The 24,003-nt window shown below is 38.2% G+C and overlaps 2 protein-coding genes and 1 long non-coding RNA gene across 4 annotated transcripts; all 3 read left to right on the top strand.

The window, feature by feature from the left end:
• The first annotated feature begins 76 nt into the window (after nt 1–76).
• On the top strand, nt 77–6,123 carry LOC148186033 (uncharacterized). 2 transcript variants are annotated; one of them, XR_015775402.1, is made up of 3 exons: nt 77–430; nt 4,474–4,511; nt 5,976–6,123. It is a non-coding gene; the product is annotated as an uncharacterized LOC148186033 (long non-coding RNA). The 2 variants fall into 2 exon arrangements; XR_015775401.1 differs by lacking the exon at nt 5,976–6,123 and adding an exon at nt 4,860–5,544.
• A 1,272-nt stretch (nt 6,124–7,395) lies between these two features.
• elocb (elongin C paralog b) lies at nt 7,396–10,052 on the top strand. Its single transcript, XM_042510428.2, has 4 exons — nt 7,396–7,526; nt 8,043–8,070; nt 8,284–8,427; nt 9,556–10,052. Exons 2-4 carry the CDS (start codon nt 8,067–8,069, stop codon nt 9,744–9,746), a joined length of 339 nt encoding a protein of 112 aa, XP_042366362.1. The 5' UTR covers nt 7,396–7,526; nt 8,043–8,066; the 3' UTR covers nt 9,747–10,052.
• Nucleotides 10,053–12,027: 1,975 nt separating this feature from the next.
• ube2wb (ubiquitin conjugating enzyme E2 Wb) lies at nt 12,028–24,003 on the top strand. The gene is made up of 6 exons (XM_042510527.2): nt 12,028–12,095; nt 12,910–13,001; nt 17,086–17,188; nt 20,034–20,189; nt 20,273–20,348; nt 21,664–24,003. The coding sequence occupies exons 1-6, from the start codon at nt 12,081–12,083 to the stop codon at nt 21,675–21,677; spliced, it is 456 nt and encodes a 151-aa protein (XP_042366461.1). The 5' UTR covers nt 12,028–12,080; the 3' UTR covers nt 21,678–24,003.

The following is a 24,003-nucleotide window of genomic DNA, read 5'->3' as shown; positions in this document are numbered from 1 at the left end:
GTCCTCCACGCCTCTAGGGGGAGTGTTAGTTGGATAAGCTTAATTTTTGATCCAAAGGAGAGAGACTTAAGAGAGAGTAGTGGGTTTATGCTGCAGTTGATATCAGCGCTTGACATTGTGTTTTGAGCATACAAACGCTGTAGCAACATTTCTGCAGACATGTTGGACAGTATGTATGCATGTATGACTGTTTAGGAGAGACACAAATAAGAAAGAAGTGCTAATAAACAGTGTGATACTACAGTTTTCACTGCTGTTGATGCACAGAGCACTCATTTTGGATTTTGAGGCTGATGAGGTTCCCCCAGTGTGACTTCAGGAGTCACTCCAGGTGAAATTTCTGACTGGGAACTGGGAAATTCCGACAAATGGAATGCACCAATATTTAAGAAATGGGAAGAAAAGTGGAGTCAATCGGCAACATAATAAGGTATGTCTTCTTTTTTACATTGGACCTTTGTCTTCTACAATATTATAAAATGCCTATTTTGCTACGTGTGTTTTTGACTTTGCATTTTTTCTGTATTTTCTGAATTTTGGCTTTCTGCAGCAGGTTTCTTATTTTATTTTCTTTTTTCCATTTGCAGCATGTGTTCATTGTACTTGTTTTGGATTATCATGAGTTTTTGAATTGGCGTTGGTTCTGAAGCTGTAGAAATGTTCTGAGCCAAAATAGTGCATTTTGCCTTTTTCAACCACCGTACTTGAAAAGCATAATACAAACAGCACAGCTCAGCACTACACAACAAACGTTAATGAAGCACACACAGTTACACTGGCATAAAATCGACAGCTGGATTTGAATTGATGGATGCAAGGATTTTCACTTGTCTTATAAGAATGTTTTAAATTCCAGTCTCATGTTCACTTCTGTGTATCTCCGAGGTTCATCGTCTCATCTGTGCTTAGCCTCCCAGCAATGATGGCCTCATGATGACCTTCTCATAATGAGATCCAGGGGGAAAAGAGTAGGCATGAAATCAAAGTATCTTCATCGGGGTCTCACATTAGCAGTGCGAGTGCAGGCAGGTGCCCAGTTTGTCTCGGGTCAGTTTTTAGTGTTTCCACTGCTGATCAGCCTTGGATTAGTGTAGTGTTACACCAGTGATGGCACTTGCCTGGAATCACTAATGCCATGTCATGCACTTGCAGTGCCCTCTGCCCTGACACCGGCGGACACTGCAAAACCTGCAGAGTTGTCTCATCTCACACCATTTCACTCACATCGCTATTTGTTTATCATAACTACATCATTTGTTTACTTTGTCTCAGGTTAAAATATTAGGTGTCATACTGACAAGTATATCACCATAGACTTTTGCCTCTGAGGGAAGATTCTGAAGAGTGTTTAATCCTGGCACTTAAAATGAAGTGTGTATGAAGTATGTGAAGCTGAAGTTGTCAGTAATAGTATAGAATATCTCTGTTACTATTCTGATATGGCATAGTATGCTGGAAAAGATTTGGTTGCACAAGCAGTCCTGGACAAATATAAACCAAAACCTTATAAGTGTATCCTACCTTCATAGAAGCCATTTAACAAATTCTGGTGACAGATATGATCCTGACCAGGGTGGAGAATCCACAATCATCTTGTTTATACTCAGCTAAGATGGATACTGTCTACTCTGCTGGGAACAGACTCCATATAAATTCACTGCAGCAGAACTGTGGCTGGCAATCAAATAACATGACACATGCCATGGCATGTATTTAACATGTATTTCATTTTGGTCACTTTGCACCTTGGCCTGTTAAAAGCTTCCCACTTGTGGTTATTTTACAGCTACCTCATTGTTTCTCAAGTTTTCACAGCAACCAAACCTGATTTGGCAAAGAGGGAAAAGTCAAATTTAGAGGTGCAATATGGAGGGCCAGTGGTGTCATGATAATAGTCATGTTGTTTTGTTTAAGATCTTTTTAGTGCTTTATTTTTATTACTATTGAAATGTAAGTCAAAGTGCTAATTTAGACTCAAAATTTATTAATTGTAATATATTTTTGAATTTCTAATAACCATTTTTGTGACACTTTTGGTCCTCCATATCGTGTGACCAGTTTGGACACAGTGCTTCAATTTTTACATATAGTGCTTTTTTAAAAGTCTTAATCATAAAATATTTAAAGGTCCACCGTGTAGGATTTAGTGGTATGTTGCACTAAGGCTGCAGAAGTGCAACTTCTCCTGTGTATGAAGCGTGTCAGTGGCTGATGTAGAAATGGAAATGGCCTGATCTAGAGCCAGTTTTTGGCTTTGTCCATTCTGGGCAACAATAGAAACAACATGGTGGACTCTGTGGAAGAGGCAATGCTGTGTATGAAGATAAACAGCTCAATCTAAAGTAACGAAAACACAGCAATTCCTATTTTTAGGCGATTATAAACGAATTAAAACATATAGGCCCACATGAATATTACATATCAGTTCTATTAATATACTTCTAAATCCTACACAGTGGACCTTTGATGACAGTGTCTTAAGAATTGAGCCAAAAATTTTCAAATTCTTTCTTTAATCGGTCTAGATCAAACACTAGATTCGTTGGAAACACTTCAAAATGATCCTCTAGCATTTTAAAGCTGTATCAGTTGTTTTAAACACACAATAATGTAGTTATTAGCAGGTGTAAGGACATTTACAGTCTTCAACAATGTATTTGTCAACAACTCCAACTCCTCCTTAATAACTTCCTTTATGAAGCATATATAACTGGTGTATCAACTGTCAATAAATGCTTTATAACATAATATCACAAAATTGTAATCATGATTATCTTCATAAGTTTTAAACCCCATTGGATTACTACTATTAGGCCTAGCAGTTGATCGGCTTATTTCTGAAAAAACAGTTAACAAATGGTTTTTGTGAGTAAACATGTCATTAATATTAATGTGTATACCTATGTTATATACTGTGTTATGATATAGTATAACATGGGTGTATCCGTGTCTGTAAGTATTGGCTTGGATCCAGTATAGAAATGTCTGGTATGTACCCACTGAGATGAAAGGAAGAGTTTCTCTTGTGTATATTTAACTCTTCTCTCTGAGACCAAGCCTCCACCTTCTGACTAAAACTCAGCTTGTGCTTCTAAAATTGGATTAAGGCTTGTAAGCAGTGATGAGATATCGGTGCCTGGCGTTTTTTTAAAAACCATTGCTAAGACATCAGTATTAAGCAGATCCCCTTTCCATGCCTTGCATAGCTAGCTGAGCTTAGCATCACTTCATCTGTTATATTTGCACAAACAAATTTCAGTCGTAAAAGCCATAAAGCTATTACCCTGTCATCTAAAGTAAACTATTATGTCTTATCATTTAGACACGCAGCACTTTATTCTTTCAGGCTAATGTTGCCATGTGCTGTTTTTGGAGGGATAACTAGTAATAGAAACTTTTCCGTCAACTTATGTGATTTTCTTTTTTCTATGCATATATTTTATAAGCATTGTTGGAGGGAGCCTGAGATCCAAGATCTTCATTACCAACAACTGTCTCTCTGTGATTATTGGATATAATAAAGAACTCAAATAAATGACATTTACTTATGTGCCATTTAAACATGAGACTTTTCATGTCCTGTTTATCTAATTGACATGTTAGTTATGGTGAAGGTTTTATCATAAGGGTCTGTGGGGTGAGTCATTATAGTTCAAACAAGCAAGGCCACAGTGCATTAGCCTCTAGCTATCAAAAGTAAATGGTTGTCACATCCACTTATCCGTCTGTTATGCCATTTGAAGCATTCACTCTATGTAGGGGCAATAAACTAATGCTCTTTTATCAAAAACAAACATGTTTTGGGTCATTTTATGATTTCGGAAGATGTTATTTCTCATGCAACATACTCTGCTTATGACTATGAGCAAATTACTTTGTTGAAATGGTTGCATAAGTCACTAGTTTTGAATCTCTGTTGTACTGCAGGGTGCACTAATGACAACAATAATAATGTTCACTCGGTGACTCAGAATGCATTATGTTAGAACTTCCATTGCTATAGCTGTAATTTTCAGAAACATTTAAATAGATCTACTACTTGTGCATCTACTTACCCAAGAAACACATGGTGGAGGCTCCACCGCTGTGTGTTTGGGTATATAAGGGTATAATTAAGTTGTGTGAGTACATCTGGGATGCCAATTCTAGCCATCAGCTTGTAATGAGATTCCTGAATAATTGAATGATTTAGCAGTTTGCCAGACGTTATGTCCGTCAAAGAATCACACATGACAGATGTGGGTGCCGTGTGAGTCAATGCTCAAACTATCACCAGATGATGTTACTGTATGTGGTGTTGTGGAAGCAACAAGAGCTGGTATGCTGTAGCATGTCTGAGCCTGAAATTACACACTAATGACAGTTTCCTATGTCTTTCTTACACATTATAACTGTCACTTATTAGAAAAAAGGCCATTTATAAACATATGTATATTATTTTTAATTTTTGTATTTTTTTGTATTTGCTTTCAGATGCCTTTCACAAGCATTTAAACCTTTGAGCCAAATAGGTGAGATTTAATTTTTATAATGTAATAAATGTTTCACAAATTGCAAGAAATTAGTAGACATTTTAATTATTAAAAAACATGAAGAAAAATGTCAAGGGAAAAAAGAAAAATGGTGGGGAAAACTATATTTATAATGATCATAAATACATATTTATAATTTTAAGCACTTTTAGCTGGTCTTTGTTTTAAGTTTCTGGTCATTTTTACTCATTTCTTGCAAATTTGGGGTCCTTTCTTCTTTCATTACTCATTTCCTTCTTCCCATGTAAGCCAATATGCTCAGGTTTTGCAGGTTTAACAGTATTGAAATAAATGCATATTATTAATTGCATTCCATTATTATTTTAGCTTTCATCTAATGAGACATAATTGTTCATGGCGTGCCCTGGGTTGCTGATGATACTCCTCTCCAGCAAAGGTTCCTGAGATTAGGAGCAACATGAGAATTGCGGGGCACTGTGACTCGCTGCAGGCAAAAGGGGCAGTACCCTCAAATTCATTGTGACAAGCCTTTCCTTCTTTTCAGAGAAGAAATGCCCAAAGACATTCCTCCCCCATCTTTCCCCACCATGACGAAAATTCTGACCTGGTTTCATTCGGGGCCTGTTCACCGAAGCTAATGTACTGTTCATAAATGATCCTATGTGTTGACATTTGACCGACTGCTGTTGAGACTGGTGAAATTAAGACGTGAAAAAATAGATATGCTAGTAAAATTATTGTAATGCTTAGACTACTTATACCAAACCCACAATTAAATATTTTTTTTTATCTTAAAAAGGGGAACACCACCTAAATGAAGAATTCCAGTATATATTTTTTCTATAGTCTAGTTAAGTTCTGTTAATATTTGTGAACAAAAGCCACTCTCTCTCAAAGCAAAAAACTAGAGACGCAACTCTCAAACTTGTAATTTCATTAAGCATAAAGTTTTGAGCTGCTCCATAGACAATGAATGGATATTGGAAGCCCTTTTAACCCCTTTAAACGTAAGTGTATTGGCTTATTTTTTTCAAAAACATAGGAAAAGGATGACAAGCAATTTGGCCTCAAAACTACCAAGAAATTGGAATTAACACATGTTGAAATTTAATAATAGATATCTTTAAATGACTAAATAGAATTAAATGGTTAAAAAAAACATGATTGTTTCTGAACATTTGTAAGCTTATAAAAATGTAAATCATGCTGAATGTAGTGCATTTCACTGTCAAAGATGTCAAATAAAGATGCACATTTGTTTAGACCTATAAGCATAAAGATGTACAAGTGCCTTTTTTTAGCAAGTTAACTGCATCCCACCATTTCCAGAATGACCTGGGTGTTTTCGAGAGAAAGTGTGAGAAAGTATACGACCAATGTGTTAAAGGGATGATATCACTTGGCATGACGAGATTGTATTAATGTATTGTGTGTGTGTGTGTGTGTGTGTGTGTGTGTGTGTGTATGTGCGTGTTGAGGAAGCCCTGTTCTAAGGGCCCACAGCAGCCTCCCCAAAATAGAGCTGAGAGCAGCTGCAGCGGGTAAGTCGTATCAGAGGGACATCAAAGCGGCTGCCGCCCCCTCCTCTCCACCTCCCCCCCATCCGTCCTGATCATAAGCACTAATGGTGTAATGGGGGACTGGAAGGTCAGTGATTGTTTTTGGTTGTGTGTGTGCGTGTGTGTGTGTCTGTGTGTGTGTGTGTGTGTGTGTATGTATGAGAGAAAGAGAGAAATAGATGGAGAGAGTCAACAGGCAGGAGGCTACTGGAACTTTCTGGAACATAAACTGACAGCATAGCTAAGCCTGGTATTACTGTAAGACAAATACCAGGTCAGGTGTCACCTCTGCAGAAGTCACTATTGACATCTGTTGTAGCTTAAGCACAGCCAATTAAACCAGTCTGGTTTGAGAAACTGTCTGTGTAAATGAGCAACAGCAGGAAAAATTCCTCACAGTCTTCAATGAGGAGCGTTACACGACTTTAGTGAGCACCTTCAGGTCAAACGGCACAATTTACAGGCACACTCAGCTCGTTGGTCTGCTCTTAGTGTCACAGCTCAGATAACTCTGCGTCTATATGGAAGCCTCGGATTTCAGCAGTCATCACTTTTCCTCCATGACAGGACTCCAGGCGGGATCAGGGCAAAGTCACATTCTGAACCTGACCGTGACTTCAGTATGTGCCCATGTCTCACCTGTCTCTGATCTATGGCGGACACCCACTTGCATGTTAAAAGAGACTTTAAGCGTGTTAGATTTTGATGCAAACAATAAACTTAAATATATAGTTTAGAAAATGTGGATCTTTTTGATGGCCCTGCAAAGTTACAACATTATTCTCACAAGTAAAAAATACTCAGTCAAAATACTGTACAATATGGTGAAGTGCAGACCTTCTCTGTGTGTCTGTCTTTCTGTCCTTCTCACTATCTCTGTCTCACTCTCTCATTCTTTCATGAATCCAGATTTATGGGCCTGCAAAATGTCTCTGTCATGTCCAATCAGCACCTGCTGTTGCTCATCACAGCCAGTGTTGACAGTTCAGAGAGGTAACCTGAACCACAGGGGCCCCCTACAGGCGAAACAGGACAATCTCATCTGCTCACAGACTGGCCTGTAAACCAGTGTAAATTTGACAAGTCATCCCACCTCTATATTAAAATTCAAAATTAATCTTTGACACTGACTCATATGAATGAATGAGATATGTGTTCATCCTGCAGATATAGTCTCTGCTTTGCACATTATTTATTCACCAGCGCATTTTGTGATTACAGCTAGTAGCATTTTATATTAAAAAAAAAATCTCCTTGGAAATTTGAGACACTGGACAGAAAAAAAACGGATTTTAATTTTGAAATGGCCATTTTTGCGACGATCAGGACACGTGGGGACCGTTTCTCTCAAATTAAACTCTACGGAAGACATATACCGCGGACGGGTGCTCACGTAAAGTAGTTCCGGGTATCAACAGCCTGGTGGCTAAGTTAGCTGAAACGCGGTCTCCACTCCTGATTCTTCTACAGAGTGGTAAGATAAAGTGTTATGTCTGTGATAACACACAGTTTTGCACCGTTGTGTCTCGGACTGTTTATCCGGTTTGAATTTTAATCACTAAATACTCTATAACATAAATTATAACGTTTGTTTGGCCGGGCGTTAGCCTGCTAGCTAAAGCTGACGGCTGCGAAGTCACTTAAAATATTTGGATGAAGATAAAAAAAAATGTCCACTATTCAATTTTAGACTGGATTGGAGCAGATAAATTACAGCTTTAGTCATTCAGATTTATTTCAACGATAGACACATTATATTGTAGTATATTGTGTATGTTTTGTCTCTTGATCCGTCTTAACGTTACACGACGATTGGCAAAAAAATCACTACAAAGGCCTAATTTAACGTCAGTGTTGTTTTACATGACTGCATTACAGCTAGTGTCCAGCCCGGGCGGCTTTATAATGTACGGTCTGTGGTCTTGTTTGTCTTAAATAAAAGTCGTTAATATGGGTGTTTTGTATCTGACGTTTTTGTGTTCCCTTTCAGGGTCAACATAATTAACGGAACAGGATGGGTGAGTGTTAACCGACCTATGTATTAGAATGTACCCAATTTATTTATTTAATTTACCAAGTCGTTAAATGTCTGTTGAATCTTTTTCAGTTTTTGTCTATTCCCCAAAGCCTGTTGTTATTACAGTTGTTAAAGTGTGTGTGTGTGTGTGTGTGTGTGTGTGTGTAACTGTAACTGATGCCATTTGGCTCCACCTGTTTGTGTTTCCTCACAGACGGTGAAGAGAGAACCTACGGCGGCTGTGAAGGCCCAGATGCCATGTATGTGAAGTTGATCTCCTCAGATGGCCATGAATTCATTGTGAAAAGAGAACACGCCTTGACATCTGGGACTATCAAAGCCATGTTAAGCGGACCAGGTGAGAATTTGGACAAATGAGTCAAATAAACAGCTGTATTTTCTCATTTATTTATTTATTATTATTTCTTTATAAGCTCACTGAGTATCCTTGTGGATAATTTATTGTAGGTTAAAATTAAGTCAATTTTTAAAAACTATTTTGCATTTTATTTTTATCAATTAAAGAATGTACTGGGGTTTTATATTATGTATTTTTATTTTGGCTTTTTCATACTGTCTATGAGGACTCTTAAAGAGCACTATATATGTTTGACATTTATGATTATCATTATTATTATTATTATTATTATTATTATTATTATTATTAGTGTGGACTAATTTCAGGTTCTTTACATTAACTGATATGATTTCAGACCTGGTAAAGTAGTAAAAAATAAAATCCACTGTGCCCAAAAACAAATACAATTCTGAGCATATTTAATTTTACACTGTTTGAATTTAAATTATTATGATGCAACAACATGACAAATAAATGCAACCCTTGAATGTTGTTACAGCTGTGAGGGTGCTGCTTAACAAAAATGTTTGCTTGGATATTTTAAGGTAGCATTGTCTTAGAACCAGAAAAACTGTGTGCTGTATGTGGATTTAACTTTAGATTCTACATACTGGGAAAAGTAGCTAAAATCTATTGTAATCTTTACTTACTCATGCGTACAGTTAAAAATTCTGAGCTGTCAGTGATTGGGATTACAGGATAGTGGCTTAACCCTTTGCTCAACCTGTAACTATCTAATTGGCCTGCATCCTTATATAGTGTGTTCAAAGCTATATAGGAAATGTGTAGTGATGATACTTTGCTTAAGATTTAGATTTATGGGAATTTGAGGCTGCTATAGTGTTAAGACCTTCATTTGGGTTTTGGTGTTTACTGAAGCACGTTAATTCTGTCCAGTTGGTGGCACTATGCTCCCTCCAAATAACATTTTGTTCCCTCCTGTTAAACATTGATTATGTTTTTCATGTCATATTTTTGTTCCACTTTATGTTGTGGGTGCATATGATAGAATTTGTTATCCATGATAGATCATTCAAAGGTGTATTTCTTATATAGGAGGAATTCAAAATTGTACATCTACCGTAATTATTTCTAATTATTACATCAACTGTAACCGTCCATCTGCAGGTCAGTTTGCTGAGAATGAAACCAATGAGGTGAACTTCAGGGAGATCCCATCTCATGTCCTTTCCAAGGTCTGCATGTACTTCACCTACAAGGTCCGTTACACCAACAGCTCCACAGAAATACCTGAATTCCCCATCGCCCCGGAGATCGCGCTGGAACTGCTCATGGCTGCCAACTTTTTGGATTGCTAAAGTTGTAGAAATAATGTAGCAGCTTAAAACAGTTTTAGATTTTTTTTTTTTGAATATTTAAATTGTTTTGCCATTTACGTATATGAAACATGAATGAATATGACACCACGAGGAGTTTGTTCATTTTTCCTTCTTTTTTCTTTGCACCTGACTTTCTGTCATAATTTTATTAGTATTAAAGGATTTCATTTTAACGTAATAAATGGGTATGGTGGGTTACATCACCCACAATGTGATAAATGTGCCCCAACCCCAAACATCCTGCCTCACCTCTGCAGATGAATAAAGACCTGTTTGGTGAGCACACGTACTACTCGTTACTACCTTGCTATGCATGTTCAATGTTAAACATAAGAAATTAGACAACATTACAAATATTTCTCTTTATACTAACCTGCTTAGGATGTTTGGAAGATAAAAAGGAAACCTAGAAGAGTATGTGCCAAATTCTCTGTCAGTACAATAATGTAATAACAGCAGGGAAAAGTAATCAAAATTCCAATAAAATGTTACAAAATTAATAATATATTTCATTATGCCCAGTGGCATTTGAAAGAGGAGAAGTGTAATAGTTGATGTTTTCATTTTGAGAGGTAACAAAATTATTGAAATCGCGACCCCCCTAAACAGTCAAGTTTTTAGGGTTGTTTCAGGGGTATATGTTACAGAAAGCTACTGATACATGTTTCAGGTGTGTTCTTTTCGGGTTCACACAAGAGGAAGTAGTAAAAAATAAAATTATGAGCAATCAAATTGAGAAGTGCGAGTAGATGGATGTGATCTAAAAATTCTCAATAAATATTACTGAATAAGTGCATACTGTATGTCACTGAATAGCAAATGTTCGATGTTACATGTGACTGCATGATATACTATAATGCTAATGCCTATAGTGGATGTAGGAAATCTCTTAAGCTATTTTTGGCCCATTAAGTTTCTCCTTGTGACAAACATATCAGGTGGGAGCTCATATCACATCTCAGTCAACATGGACTTCTGAGGGATTTTTTTTAAAACAGAAACCTTAGGAGGTATAGTCAAGTTACAGTTTAGTTGAATAAAACGTTCTGAACTTTGCTGACACACCAATAAATTGATACTCTTCCTGTGGTTTAGAAAATCTGGCTCGAACAAAGGGGGATGAAAAGGCACGCAGTTTTTAATAAATTATTGTACATGTATGCTTCGTGGTGATTACACCTAAGATTTTTTTTAAATTTAAGGGCACTTTATATGACATAAAACAGTAATCATTTGACACAACCAGTGTTAGTGTAATAGGAGATGCACTGATACAAGCCTTTGAAAGTGTAATTTAATATGAATATATAACAGCATGACAATGTGAATCAGAATTTTTAAAAAAATAAAAATAAAAGCCACACCTGAGTAAAAGTACAGATATTTTCCTAGAAAAAAGTTACTTTGAGTAAAAGTCTAAAGCATCTGATATTTACTGTACTAAGGTATTAAAGGTAATTGTATTATGTTAAATGTAATTAAGTATTGAAGGTAGAAGTATAAGGAAATACTGTTAATGAAAAACTTGAAGGATTTAAAGAACAAAATCCAGTTTTGCTTCCCTCCCATTTCCTCCATCTGTGCCATCCTTCCTTTCTTCCCTATTTTGTAGTAAGAAAATAAAACACTTATGAGAAATGTAGTGAAGTAAAAGTATATATTTTATTTAAGAAATATAGTGGAATAAAACAATGTTGACAGAAATATAAACACTCAAGTAACATACAGATACTCCCAAAAAATACTTCAGTGCAGTAACAAAGTATTATTACTTTATTACATAACACCACTAAATATACAAAGTGTGTAAAAATATAGAAATATCAAAGATCTTAGCCTTATGCAGCATTACAATGTACAAACTAGTATGCAAAGGTTTAGAAATAGAAAAAAATACACTTATTCTGTCACAAAGGTGGTAGCATATGGTTCATGGGAGTGTGTTTTCAACATGTCACTTCAAGTGAATTTTTTTTCATGATTGTGAAAACATTTAAACATTAAAAAAGACAAAAATAATGGTATAGCTGTGGATCAGGGAAGTCAGGGAGGTCATTTTCATCACTGAGCAGAGGTCATTGACCCACGTGACTTCTGTATATTTTAACACCACATTTTATGAACTCCTGTTATAAGGTTTATAAGTACCAAATTTCAAATAGTCAGTAACGAGCTGAAAGGAGTGAGAGGTGACCGGGGTCTCGGCTTTGACTGCACATCACTGGGCTGTTTTCTTCTGTCAAAACAACTTCTGTCACGTGACCGGCTGACGTACAGTCCTCCACTCTGCGCTGATGCAGGGGGGTTTCCATCATGGCGTCGATGCAGGTAAGAATACAATTGACAGCGATCGCATATTTATAATTTACCTGACCTTCAGCCTTGTCTTGCGTGGTAGTTTATTAACCACTCAGTTTACGTACACGTATTTATTCGAAGTAGTAATGACATTAAAGCAAAAAGCGACGAGATTGATCCTAAACTGTTCCGGTTTAGCGGTTGGTGTTTGCTAGCAATACAACTAGCATCATCACCAACAGCACCAAGTCAAAGCTAGCACTGAAACCAGACTGGCGATATATTGTTGTCACAGAGACACGTATATGATAATTAAAGTAACGTGATGTCATGAGCTCAAATTCATTTGTGTATTTTAAATGAGTGCTAGCTGCTGTTTAGCTGGCGTTGACGTTAGCTAGCTAACGAAACAGTGCGCAGATTGACCAGTTCTAGTTTCCTCTCGAGCTGAACAGGTGCATCGCTTTCTTAAGTTAGCTGCGTCGTAACGACTTATGTAGATAAAAGATAAAGACGAATTGGAAAAATAATCTACCGGTGAACTGGTTTTGTTGCTTATGTGTAACACTTGACGTTTCTTTTGGCACAAATCGCATGGTTTGGCTTATGTAGGTAAACGAGTCATGTCAGTCAGGGCGGAGTTTTGTATTTAACTACATTTATGCTCAGCGATGTAAAGCTAGCTATATTAGAAACAGTATTTCATCAAACGTTTGTATTTTACGGAGCTTTTCTATGTGATACATTGCTTTTTGATTTGCCTCTGCCATTGTTCTCTTATAGTTTAACATGATGCTAAATTTCAACATTTCTGAGTGAAACCAAAACGTATTTTCTCCTACAGAAAAGGCTACAAAAGGAATTATTAGCCCTGCAAAATGATCCACCCCCAGGAATGACGCTTAATGAGAAAAGTGTACAGAACACCTTGACACAGTAAGTATTTTCTGTTTTTTATTTTTGCTTGATTTGTTTCAATATGACTTGACAACCACCTACCGTAGTCATTGATTCAGGTTAGCTATTTATCTATGACTAAACCTAAATCCAATCTGGCTTTTGTAAAAAAAAAAAAAAAAAAAAAGTCATGCCTTTTTCATCACTCGAAGGAGGCAGTGTGACTTTCATGTCTGGCACCATTAAGATAACTGTTGCAGTTACAGTGGTAAGAGACGCAAAGCTCTTGTAACTTCAGCAGCGACTTGTATGGAAGAATCCGGGTCATTCCAGTGACTGGCAGCTCCGGCCCTTCAGTAGAGTGGCTCTAATGCACAGTGTCACTTCATCCTCATAAAATATTTAATGGTTGGCATGCAGGAGTTGGGCTAGGGTAGCAAGGAACAGAGGCAGCTTAGCTGACCTTTCTGTCTGTGCGGGTATCTTGGTGTTCCTCTAATGTTATGTTAACTGAGTGAGTCAAATTGTGTTTGTTAAGCAATAAGGATGAACTGAGTTGTGGTCCTGTAAACGGATTCGAGACAAAATTCTGGCTGCCGTTCAACTGCCTTTCAGGTTCGAGCTTGCAACACTGACTTTCAAAGGTCCTCCCTAGCCTGAATCATTGCTAGGGGACTTTTTCTGCCTTAAAGTAAAGCTACGTGTTACAATGCTTGTTGGTAGTATTCTTGTGACGATGAAAGATACATTACTATGACATCTACCTTATTAGATAACAATCACTGGCTCAGACTGAATGAATGTTCTCTGTTTTGCATGACTGACAAGTCTACAAACCAGTTCAGCTAGCTTCCTTGATCACTGCATCCCAGGTTTGAGGTGATATGTATGGGTGTGTCTTTTCGTCTTCAGCTCTGATGTTGAAACTTTGATGTTGGTTTTTTTTGCCGTGGTGATTGACAGTAGTAGGGATTTACCCGTTTTTATCAAGCGTGTCCCAGTGGAGTAAGATAGTCTGTTCCTGCTTGACATTCAAGTTCACCTTATCCTTTCTAAAAAAAACAAATAGAAAAGCAGTGACAATGCTGTGCATGTGACGGTGATAAGGTGACCATGTGTTTTCAGTTTTATAGCTTTTGTTTATATAGTACACTTTGTCTCTGTGTGCTGCTCATTAGATTATCTTTCAGCTGACTGTATGTTAGTGTAGTTGCTGTAATGAGTCAGCCATTGCATACAAGTAAACTGCTGCTTGAAAGCACTGCAGTCTCATTTGTACTCAGTTTTTTCCCCACTTTCACTAAATTGCTTGGTGTTGTTTTTGTTGACTGGATCATGTGACCACCAGGCTATAGGGAATTTGAGTAAGTTGAGCATGATGTCCTTGGAGTCCTCGTCTGTGATCAGCGTGGGTGGCATCAGGTGTACTTCAGCATCATGTACGGTGATACTGCCTCACTCTCTAAGCTTTACATCCTGAGGAAAAATGAAACTCCTTTCAGGCGCTTCGACCACTGTACTTTGTAAGGACAAAGTTATAAACAGGGTTGACCTCATATGTAGGCCTGAATGACCATGTGCTCGAGGCTACATTTGAAAGAGACACAAGGCTATAAACCCGAACAACAGCCACAAGTCTCCTCGGTGACCTATCTGCACTGCTTGCCTGAAAAAAATTAGGCCAGAGATTGTGATGCAGCCATCAGTGCTCTTTTTCTTCTCTTCTGAGCAGACAATCTCCATAAATGCTCTGCACAGGACCTAAATATTTGTCTATTTTGCCAGTGAGGCCTCACGGTTACAGCCATCGTTGTATATTTAAGCAGGTAGACTGCCCTTTATCCCAAAGACCAAGGATCAAGCCCCTTGGTTTGAAGTCATCTCCCATTCTGAACAAGACATTGAATCCCTCTCAGCTCAGTCAGCACAGTTCTGTAGCCAGGCTACAGAGGCGAAAATGGATTTGGTCCACTAGATCAATAGAGTATCACATTATTACTAAACCGCTGTCATAACCTCGCTGAATATTGGATGTCACCGGAATGAGTCAGACTAAAAGCCTTTGATTACACACTTACTGCAGCATTGTCAGCTCGCAGTTTGTATGATCCTTTTCTAATGATAATGAGATTTGATTCATGCAAGTCTTTCAGTACATGCCTCCAACTCATCTCCAGAATGATGAGACAGAACATCGAGTGTGTTAATAATCAGTAGTAAACAAGACTTGGGCTGCGTACTCAGTATGCATGTACTGCATACTAAATGAGTGACTAAGTGTGCCATTATTAACAGACTGTACACACTGAAGTATACTCAAGCGACACAGTCCTGATGGTCGGTCTGACCCAGCTGGGGGTTCTCACATCTCCGAAAAGCATGCACAGCTTTCCAAGCAGGAATTATTTAGATAAATTGATCACATGGGAGTCTAAATAGTTTATTTGTAAAAAATATTAAAATTTAATAAATTGACAGATTAAACATTTGAAACCTGGATCAACATAAGTTTTTGTGCTGCTTTCAGATGCCTTTCACGAGCATGTAAACCTCTGAAACCTGAGCAAGTTGGTTTGATTTCTTTCAAAAACTCGGTGAATAAAAGGCAATGAGCAACTTAGCAAGAGATGCCTGCAAACTGCAAGAAATTATGAAAAGGTGGCATGAAAATGACCTGAAAATCACTTAAAAACTAGGTTTCAAAGGAGAGAGACAGATAAAGAGAGAATTAATCGATTTTTTAAGGGGAAATGTCCAGAAAACTCTTTTTATAGCACAGATTTTAGGTCATTTCCGTGTTTGTTTGTTTTTAGCCTATTTCTTTTCCTTTTCTTTGCTGAATTTCAGGTCATTTCTTGTAACTTTTTAGTTGTTTCTTTCTAATGTAAATGTCTGTCAAGTTGCTCATTGCTGCCTCTCCCTGTTTTTGAAAGAAATCAAGCCAATTGACTCTGGTTTCAAAGGGTTAACAGCTCTTTTGCTTACTCAAAATCTCGAACGTTGCCAGCCGTTGTGCAGTCTTAAGAGACGTAACACATTGTGGGGCAGTTGGGTATGTCAAGTAAGCTCACATCCATCATTTCTCGTGTATACAAAATCCACATGCTATGTCGTTGGAACACACGTCATATGTTGTATATATATGGTATGTTAGTATGTAAATTTGAACAGAGCCCAAGAGTCTACAACCATGCTAGCAGCTCTGCGGGGCTTAGGCATTGTTCACCATCTTAGTTTAATGAGCTCTGTTAGCATGCTAACATTGGCTGATTAGTAGGTTGATAGTGATGTCATTCATTTGATCATGATCACCAAATTGTTTGAAAAATTGAATTTTGACTTGATGTTGGCGCCAGATCTAAAGTCAGGGTGACCAACTCTTCCTGAGGAAGACAAGACAGCGTGTGCCAAATTACACGGCAACCCGTCCGACTGTATAAGTGCTGAGAAAAATTACATGCCACTGTTGCGGTGGAGCTAGAGGAAAAGTCAGGGAATCAACAAAGTCATACACCATCTGCATGTTTGTGTTAAATTCCATGGCAATCCATCCAGTAATTGTTGAGATCCTTCAGTCTGAATTAAAGTGGTAGACAGATCAGCTGACATTACCGTCCCTAGACTTAAGCCACTAGCATGGCTTTGAAAAAAGCAAACATTCCTGTATTGCATAATCCTATTTCTTCCGAAAGCACAGGCAAGGTTTGTTGTTAAAGGTGTTAACCTGATAACGTGACTTGACTTGAGGAATTCAGGTGTTAGGTGCTCAATTATCTGTCAAATGTCTTGCAACAGCCTTAAGGTTGTCTCAGGGTGTAGAAAATGAAAAACTGAAAAATCAACTGACAAATTTCTCTTTCTTTGGTTGTTTTTTTTTAAACTGTTGAATGCTTTAGTTATTTAAGTGTTAAAGTGAAAAAAGTGAGTATGCTCAAAGCAGCATTTAAAATGAAAATCTCTAATGAATCCACTTGTTTAGCCACAGATACCAGTGGCTTAGAAAGCTAGCAGACGACTGGGTTTAGGTTTAAAAACAGGGCTGCTATAGTTCATGAACAGCAGCCTCAACTCGTTTTGTTTGAGTGAAATGTTTAACGCGTTTCAATTTTGTGCTTTCTTTCAGGTGGATTGTAGACATGGAGGGAGCACCTGGCACACTGTATGAAGGAGAGAAATTTCAGCTGCTTTTCAAATTTAGTCATCGATATCCTTTTGATTCACCTCAGGTAAGCACCGTTTGCTCTGTGGCCGTCAGCGTGAGTTTATGGGGAAATGTGAGCCATTTTGTCTTGTTCTCAGCTTGAAGAGCGTCATGTAAGTGCGGTCCATTTACCATCTTGTCTCAAGGACCTACTGAAGAGAGCCTCGTCTGCTTCAAACATGATGCACATGCTGCTTCGCTGAGTGTGGACACCGATGATAAACAGACCTAGAATCTGTTTCCATTTAGTTTCGACTATGCAGTCTGAATGTCCAAAACATTCCTAACTATTTATCAAAATGGGTGCAAGTGCTGCTGGTACAGTGCCCAGAGGTGCCCCTTTTCCAAAAACTGAAGACCTGTGTAAACAGTCCTCTTTATCCACTGTCTGGATGCCTGCAATAATCACATGAAACACATTGGCTCTGCGGTTGTTAGTGGAATGAATCTCTGCTTGGAAACATTGGAGCCAGGATTCACTGACACCAGAGCAGAGCTTCCATTGAAGCCACAGTTGAGGGGATTAGTTTATCTCAACAATCTTGTTTCACTCATTAGGAGCCTGGCCACCTAAAAATAGAGAATGAGTAGGTGTAGAGAAAATTAGATAAACTTAGCTACTTAGCATCCTTTCAAACAGGAAGGACAAGCTGTCAAAGTGAGCCGCTGCTGGATTCCTCGCCGATCCCCTGAGGGAACTTGGGTGTTGACAGCCACAGTGCATTATTTGTTGTGTGAGGAGCTTCAATGGTAATTCAAACAAAACAAAACAAAACAAACATTGTGACCGTGTGGCTAAATGGAGCTCAGGTCATAACTTTTGCATCAGTAGCTTGTAGCTTCTGTTTTTGTCGAGTTTTGTCTGTCTGAGAAGTGTCCTCTTTTTATGCTTTATTTTCAGTTTTCAGTTCTACAATGATAAAATATATTGAATGGACATACAATGCAATACAAAGAAAAGCGGAAGCCAAACAGTACAAAAAAAAAAGGCTATCAGCCAGTTTATAAGATTACACGAATGGTCTGTAAAAAATGTCGTCAAACTGGTCCCGTACCAAGAGCAAGATAAAGCAACATGAATAATCAAGTTAAATACAGACCCACTCATGTAGCCATGAAGGTCAGAGTCCCTATGGATGCGGGGTAATATGACACTGCGCCAAGACAAGTGCCCAGATTCTCTCAAATCTATTCTGTGTATTGGATTTGTGCAGACCCAGTCTCTCCATTTGTATAATAGACGACATGTCCTTGAGCCAATGCGCTTAGACGACCTCCTGTACTTATTTCTGTCACACAGGATAAATTGCAGGTTTTTAACCCAAAAATACCTTATTTGTTTTGTTTGCCATGCTCTGCACAGTATTGTCTCGCTTGTTACAGCACATTTTTGCACTTTAGCACATTTTTTTCACTTAAGTTTACAGTGATGCCTTTTTTTAGTAAATAACCAATTATTCAACCAATCACTAAAAGACTAATGAAAACCGATCACGGCCAGGCACCTATGAGTAGGAATCACGTGAGGCTCCATGAGTCTTTATACAATATTATTGCAAATTTAAATAGTCTTGCATAACATAAACATTAATATGTACTGCAAATGTTTACCTCTTTTTCAACTACAAATAATGTCTTCAGAAGAAAACTTTGTCAACATCTGTGTAAGATGAAGTTTTCAGTCTTTTCATCACGTATCAGTCATTTTTATTGCAGAAAAATGTTTTCACTTTCTAATACTGACAGTTTATATAATGAAAAAAAGATGATTCTTGTCCATGTGTGTTCAATATTACCAGGGAAAATGTTTAGATACTATGCTTTCCACCCTGACTCACAATTGATTTTGTTTTGAGTAAACAGTTTCCTTACATGGTGAATGCAAAACTAGCTGAATGCTGTGCCCCTTTGTCTGGTTGCAAAACTGTCATTTTGCCAGTGTGAATGAATTGCAAATCATAACTTGCAAATTACAGTCCCGGAAAAGAGTCCCAGGAGGTACAGCCGGAAGAAAATGCTCCCTGCTTGCTAAAGTGAAATTATTTATTCAAACTTCTGCTGAACACAAATCAACAAAAGCAGCAGACAACAGGATACAAACATGCTGTAATATAACAAGATAGGAAAACATTAAAATAACCAACGGTACCTGTCTGCTCAGAGCTCAGCCCCCTGAGCTTTGTGTGTGTATCTGACGTTTCAGTAAATATTTGGACTTATTGTTAGCAAGGAGCTTTCAGTTGTCTTGATGTTTTGGGCAAAGTGTCAGCTTTAGTCTCTGCTCCTATCTGTAAAACTCATCCTGTCAACCCCCCTCCAGCCCCATGATGCTCTCCTGTGAGGCCCCGTCTGGTGCCAGACTGCCTCGACCCATTGTTAGCCTTCATTCCCACTCTGAGTCCCCCTTCTCTCTACTCCAACACCTCCATCTTAAGTCCTTGTATCTTCCCCTTCAGCCATGACTCTTGCACCCTTTTACTTGCTAATATCTTCTGATCCTTTTTATAGAGCACGTATCCTATTTTTATTTTAATAAAACACGTCTCCTCTCTTAGTCTCTCATTCTCTCTTTCCCTCTGTCACCCCTTTGCGGCCCCTTTGTCCTAATCCCAGAGCCTCATGTCGCTGTAGAGGGCTAAGCCTGAGCTTATACAGCAAGTCTCATTATTTTCTGTCATTAATGGGAAAAATACTCAACTTTTTCGAAACAAGTGTTTCGAGTTGTGTCTTTGACCAAAAAAATGTCCCCAATTCGGTGTTAACCATAAGTCATTTTGGCATCAAATAAATGCCATCTTAATAGGCTTATTATTATGACATATTCAGTCAATCATCTTAATAACCACTATTTGTTTTTCTTTCTGTCGCAGGTAATGTTCACAGGAGAGAATATACCTGTCCACCCTCACGTGTATAGTAACGGTCACATCTGTCTATCTATTCTAACGGAAGATTGGTCGCCAGCCCTCTCAGTGCAATCAGTTTGTCTTAGCATTATCAGCATGTTGTCCAGCTGCAAAGAAAAGGTAGGCCGCGACAAATGTAGTGATTCATATAAATTACACACTTGTTAAGTGTTACATCTAAAGGCCCGTTTCTTTCCCTGCAGAGACGACCGCCTGATAACTCGTTTTATGTAAGAACGTGTAACAAAAATCCAAAGAAGACAAAATGGTGGTATCATGGTGAGTATTTTCAACCTCACACTGAGGACACGTGTGAGGGGCCCAGGCACATCAAGCCGACATCAAAGAATTAGCGACGATAACGGCCAAGTGTTGCGTCGGCTCATGACCTGAGTCTCGGAGAAATAGTTGCAATTGAACACACTACAAAAACTACTGTCAACAGCCATGTCAAACGTACGTTCTGCGCCTGTGTGAGAGGAAATAACTCCCCCTACTATGGCAAGTGCAGAATGCAGTAGTCTGTATTCATAATTCAAAAAGGGAAACTGGACAGACGGGCAGGATTGATTCAAGATGCTAGTTAGCCAGTTAGCGCATTAATAACACAGTCCACCGTTTAAATCACAAAGGATATTCAGCCTACGCCAGTGAGCAAAACCACGAACATTACCAACCGATTCTGATAAAGAGCGTAATGGCAAAAAATAATCTTACCTACTATAACAAGTTAGCTTTGATATTTCACCCTTGTAACTTTAACTTTTTGTTTGCTTTCCTCGCTTCCGTTTCTCCTTTCGTGTGCTGAGCTGAATAGCCAATCAGAGGGTTTTTATTTACCAACGGCTCTGACACTGATTCAACCAGGCCTCCAGGAAGTTTTCAGGCTTTGAAGCCAATATTCATAGTAACCAACACTGTACTTACACTGTCACGTGATTCCCTGTGACCCAAAAAGACTTTTTCCCATTAACTTGAATGGCGAAAGAAATGTCTATAAATCAGTGGATACAATTTTTTTAGCGTCACAACCCCCGCAAAATGAGTTGTTTCACTATCAGCATCTGATCTATTCGGTTCGACATCATTTGGAAAGTCTAGAAGAGCCACATAATTAAATCGTGTTATCACCATTCAAGTTCGTGAAGCCCTGAACCGGAGATTAGCTGTTAGGCCAGCAGAAATGAGCTGTTCTTGGCAGATCTACCACTGCAAGTCTCAAGTGCACATGCCCCATGGGCCGCACAGTGCGGAAGTGGTGCTGATTATACCAGGATCATCATGATGATTTCATATGGGGCAGTTGAACCATTTGGGCTTCATGCATCACTGAGCAGCCCTCATAGAAATGAATGAGACCCCATTCTATGATTTATCCAGTTCTCTTAATACATCGGATTCAACATACTGAATCTGCAAAGAAACAATGCAACAAGTGCTAACAGTGCGGGAAAAACAGATTTGGGCGATAGACGTTCATCAACGCCCCGACACTGGCCAAGGGTCGACCGTCAGTTTGGTGTGTCAGGGCCCTAAAAGCAATTGCTTGTAAAGGTGATGTCACTGAAATCATTATTTCTCTTTGCCTTCACAGATGATACATGCTAATGTACAAACTTTGTAATAATCGTAGAAGAAAGAAGTCCTACTGACCTACGTAAAGCACTTTTTAATCATTCAGTCTTTGAACTCTGACCTTTGACTGGAACAATGGACACCATGCGCTGGAGGCTCTTGACTGCATTTCCCCCCCCCCTGCGGGCAGTTGGATGCATGTTTTAGTCGGTTGTAACATAGAGAATGGAAATAAAGGAACGTTTTAGATGCACCCAGGACGGACCGTATTTGGCAAAAAGGTAGTGATGCAGCGAGCGAGCTGGCAAGCAAGGTGGATTTGTATTGAGATAATTATAATTCCTGTTTTAAGATTATTATTGTTACTTTTTTGTTTGTGTGTGGGTGCATTTAAGGTCCTTGTGTTGTGCAATAATGAATGATGGATGCATGCTTGGGCCTACAAAGAGATATCCAAATCAAGTTGTTTCCTGGAAGGGATCTGAACACCATAACCCCAAGAAAATGCATCATTCGTTTTTTTTTTTCTTGTTGTTGTTTTTTTTTAAATTATATGCACTGTGAAAGTAACTAGATTATCAAGGCACTATTAGTACGATTTTCCCAATTTGCAGTTGTACTGTAGGCAGTCCTCCACTTATTTATCGGGTTAAAGGGTTTTTAGTTTATAACCACTGTATCAAGAGTAAACAATTTTCTTCTTCATCTTCCAACTTGAGAGCTGGTTGCAGCTTGTCCTTCGGTTGGACAATAAGTCGGTACAGATTGGAGTTGAACAGATATGACGAGAGATCTCTCAGTCAGCAGGTGACCACAGAGTGCGTCTCCTCGTAAAGTTGGGCTGAACTCGTGTAGTGTTCACTTGTCCAGCCTTGAAGATGCGTAAGCGGCCTCTCTTCCATTTAAAGAATGTCTGTAAGAGAACGTTGTCGCACGATCCATTTTTATTTGTATGATACTGTTTTTTAATTTCATGCTTTAATCTTCTAAAACATTTGATTTTAAATGTTCTTTTTTTGTACCGTTTTTCAACTAGCTGATACTTTGAAAAGGGGTCGGGTTTGTTTGATGGGTCAGTATATTTTGGCTTTTTTTTTTTTCTTTTTGTATTTGTTATTTAATTGAAATCTTCGTTTTTGATCTCCAAAATGGTAATGAATGACGAAAAAGGAGAGTCTTTATAGAAGCCGTAAAGACGAGGCTTTTGTGATTCCCCCTGGTCAGAGTTTTGGCTCAGGTACTTTTTTCAATAAAGAGATCACCTCTAAAAAGATACCTATCAGATATTTTGAATTTAACTATATTTTCACCAAAAGAGACTGTTATGTTGTAAACTTCTAACATGTCTGAAACTATTGTGTATATAAGTCTTGAAATTGTTGAATGATGTGAAAGAAATTAGCAGAGGATGCATTTACTTTATAGCCGACTGATAATAGGAGTGCTTTATTTCTTTGGAAGTTAGTCTGCATCTTTTGCTAATTAGGATGTGTACAGTCAGCATCAAACACTACTGTTGGTTTAAAAATAAAAAAAAAAAAGTTTAGTAGTTTTACAGTGGGGGTGCATGCAATTTTAAACCCTACTTTTTCTTATTGGCATAAAACATTGTGACAACTTTTAGTCTTTCTATAACATAGATAATGGTTTATGGGGTGGATATTACAAAGCTCACCTCCAGAGGCTGTGTGGCTCTCTGTCATTTCAGACTGTAATCACTTCATTCCTAAAGAAATGTTTATCGCCATCCAGTCAGAGATACTTGAATTTTCCATCTTGGGTTTGTTTGTATTGCATTTGCTTTTTTTCCCCAGGGTCTAGCAGAGTTTCTTGAATGAACTTGAGTGAATGTGATGATACTCTATACTGTAGAGGAGATTACCACGGCACACCGCTATCTCAAAAACTATATTGATAACTTAAAGACATCTATTTAACCAATGATTTTGTTTTTTTATTAGATTCATTGTAATGGTCTTGTCTGCTGTCACTGTGCTGTGAGAAGAGGAAGGTAGGCCTGAAAATGATTGTGTAAAAGCAGTCACAACGGCATTTGTGTGGGGGGAACGAGAAGCCTTCACCCAGTGGGCAGTATAGATCAGAGGAGATTTGAAAAACATTTGAGTGGAAATGTTACAAGGATTTGGATGTGACATGTTTTGTTTTTTTTTTTTATAGGTTTTTTTTCCTTTTCAATGTGGTTTGAACTCTTAGCTTGCAGGTTGTTGTGAGTGATGATCAACACTAATGAGGGTGTGTTATTTATATTTGAAATTTTTGTTCTGGGATGTGCAAGCTCCATGTAATAGGTGCCTGTTCATTTTCATAATCAATAATAAAAAGCAAAGATTCACTTTTA

Source organism: Plectropomus leopardus, chromosome 21 (genome assembly GCF_026936395.1).
Source record: "Plectropomus leopardus strain MGB_pleo_1.0 chromosome 21, ASM2693639v1, whole genome shotgun sequence".
Classification (NCBI taxonomy): domain Eukaryota; kingdom Metazoa; phylum Chordata; class Actinopteri; order Perciformes; family Serranidae; genus Plectropomus; species Plectropomus leopardus.
Note: the sequence above shows the minus strand (reverse complement) of the source record. Positions and strands in the feature narration are given on the sequence as shown.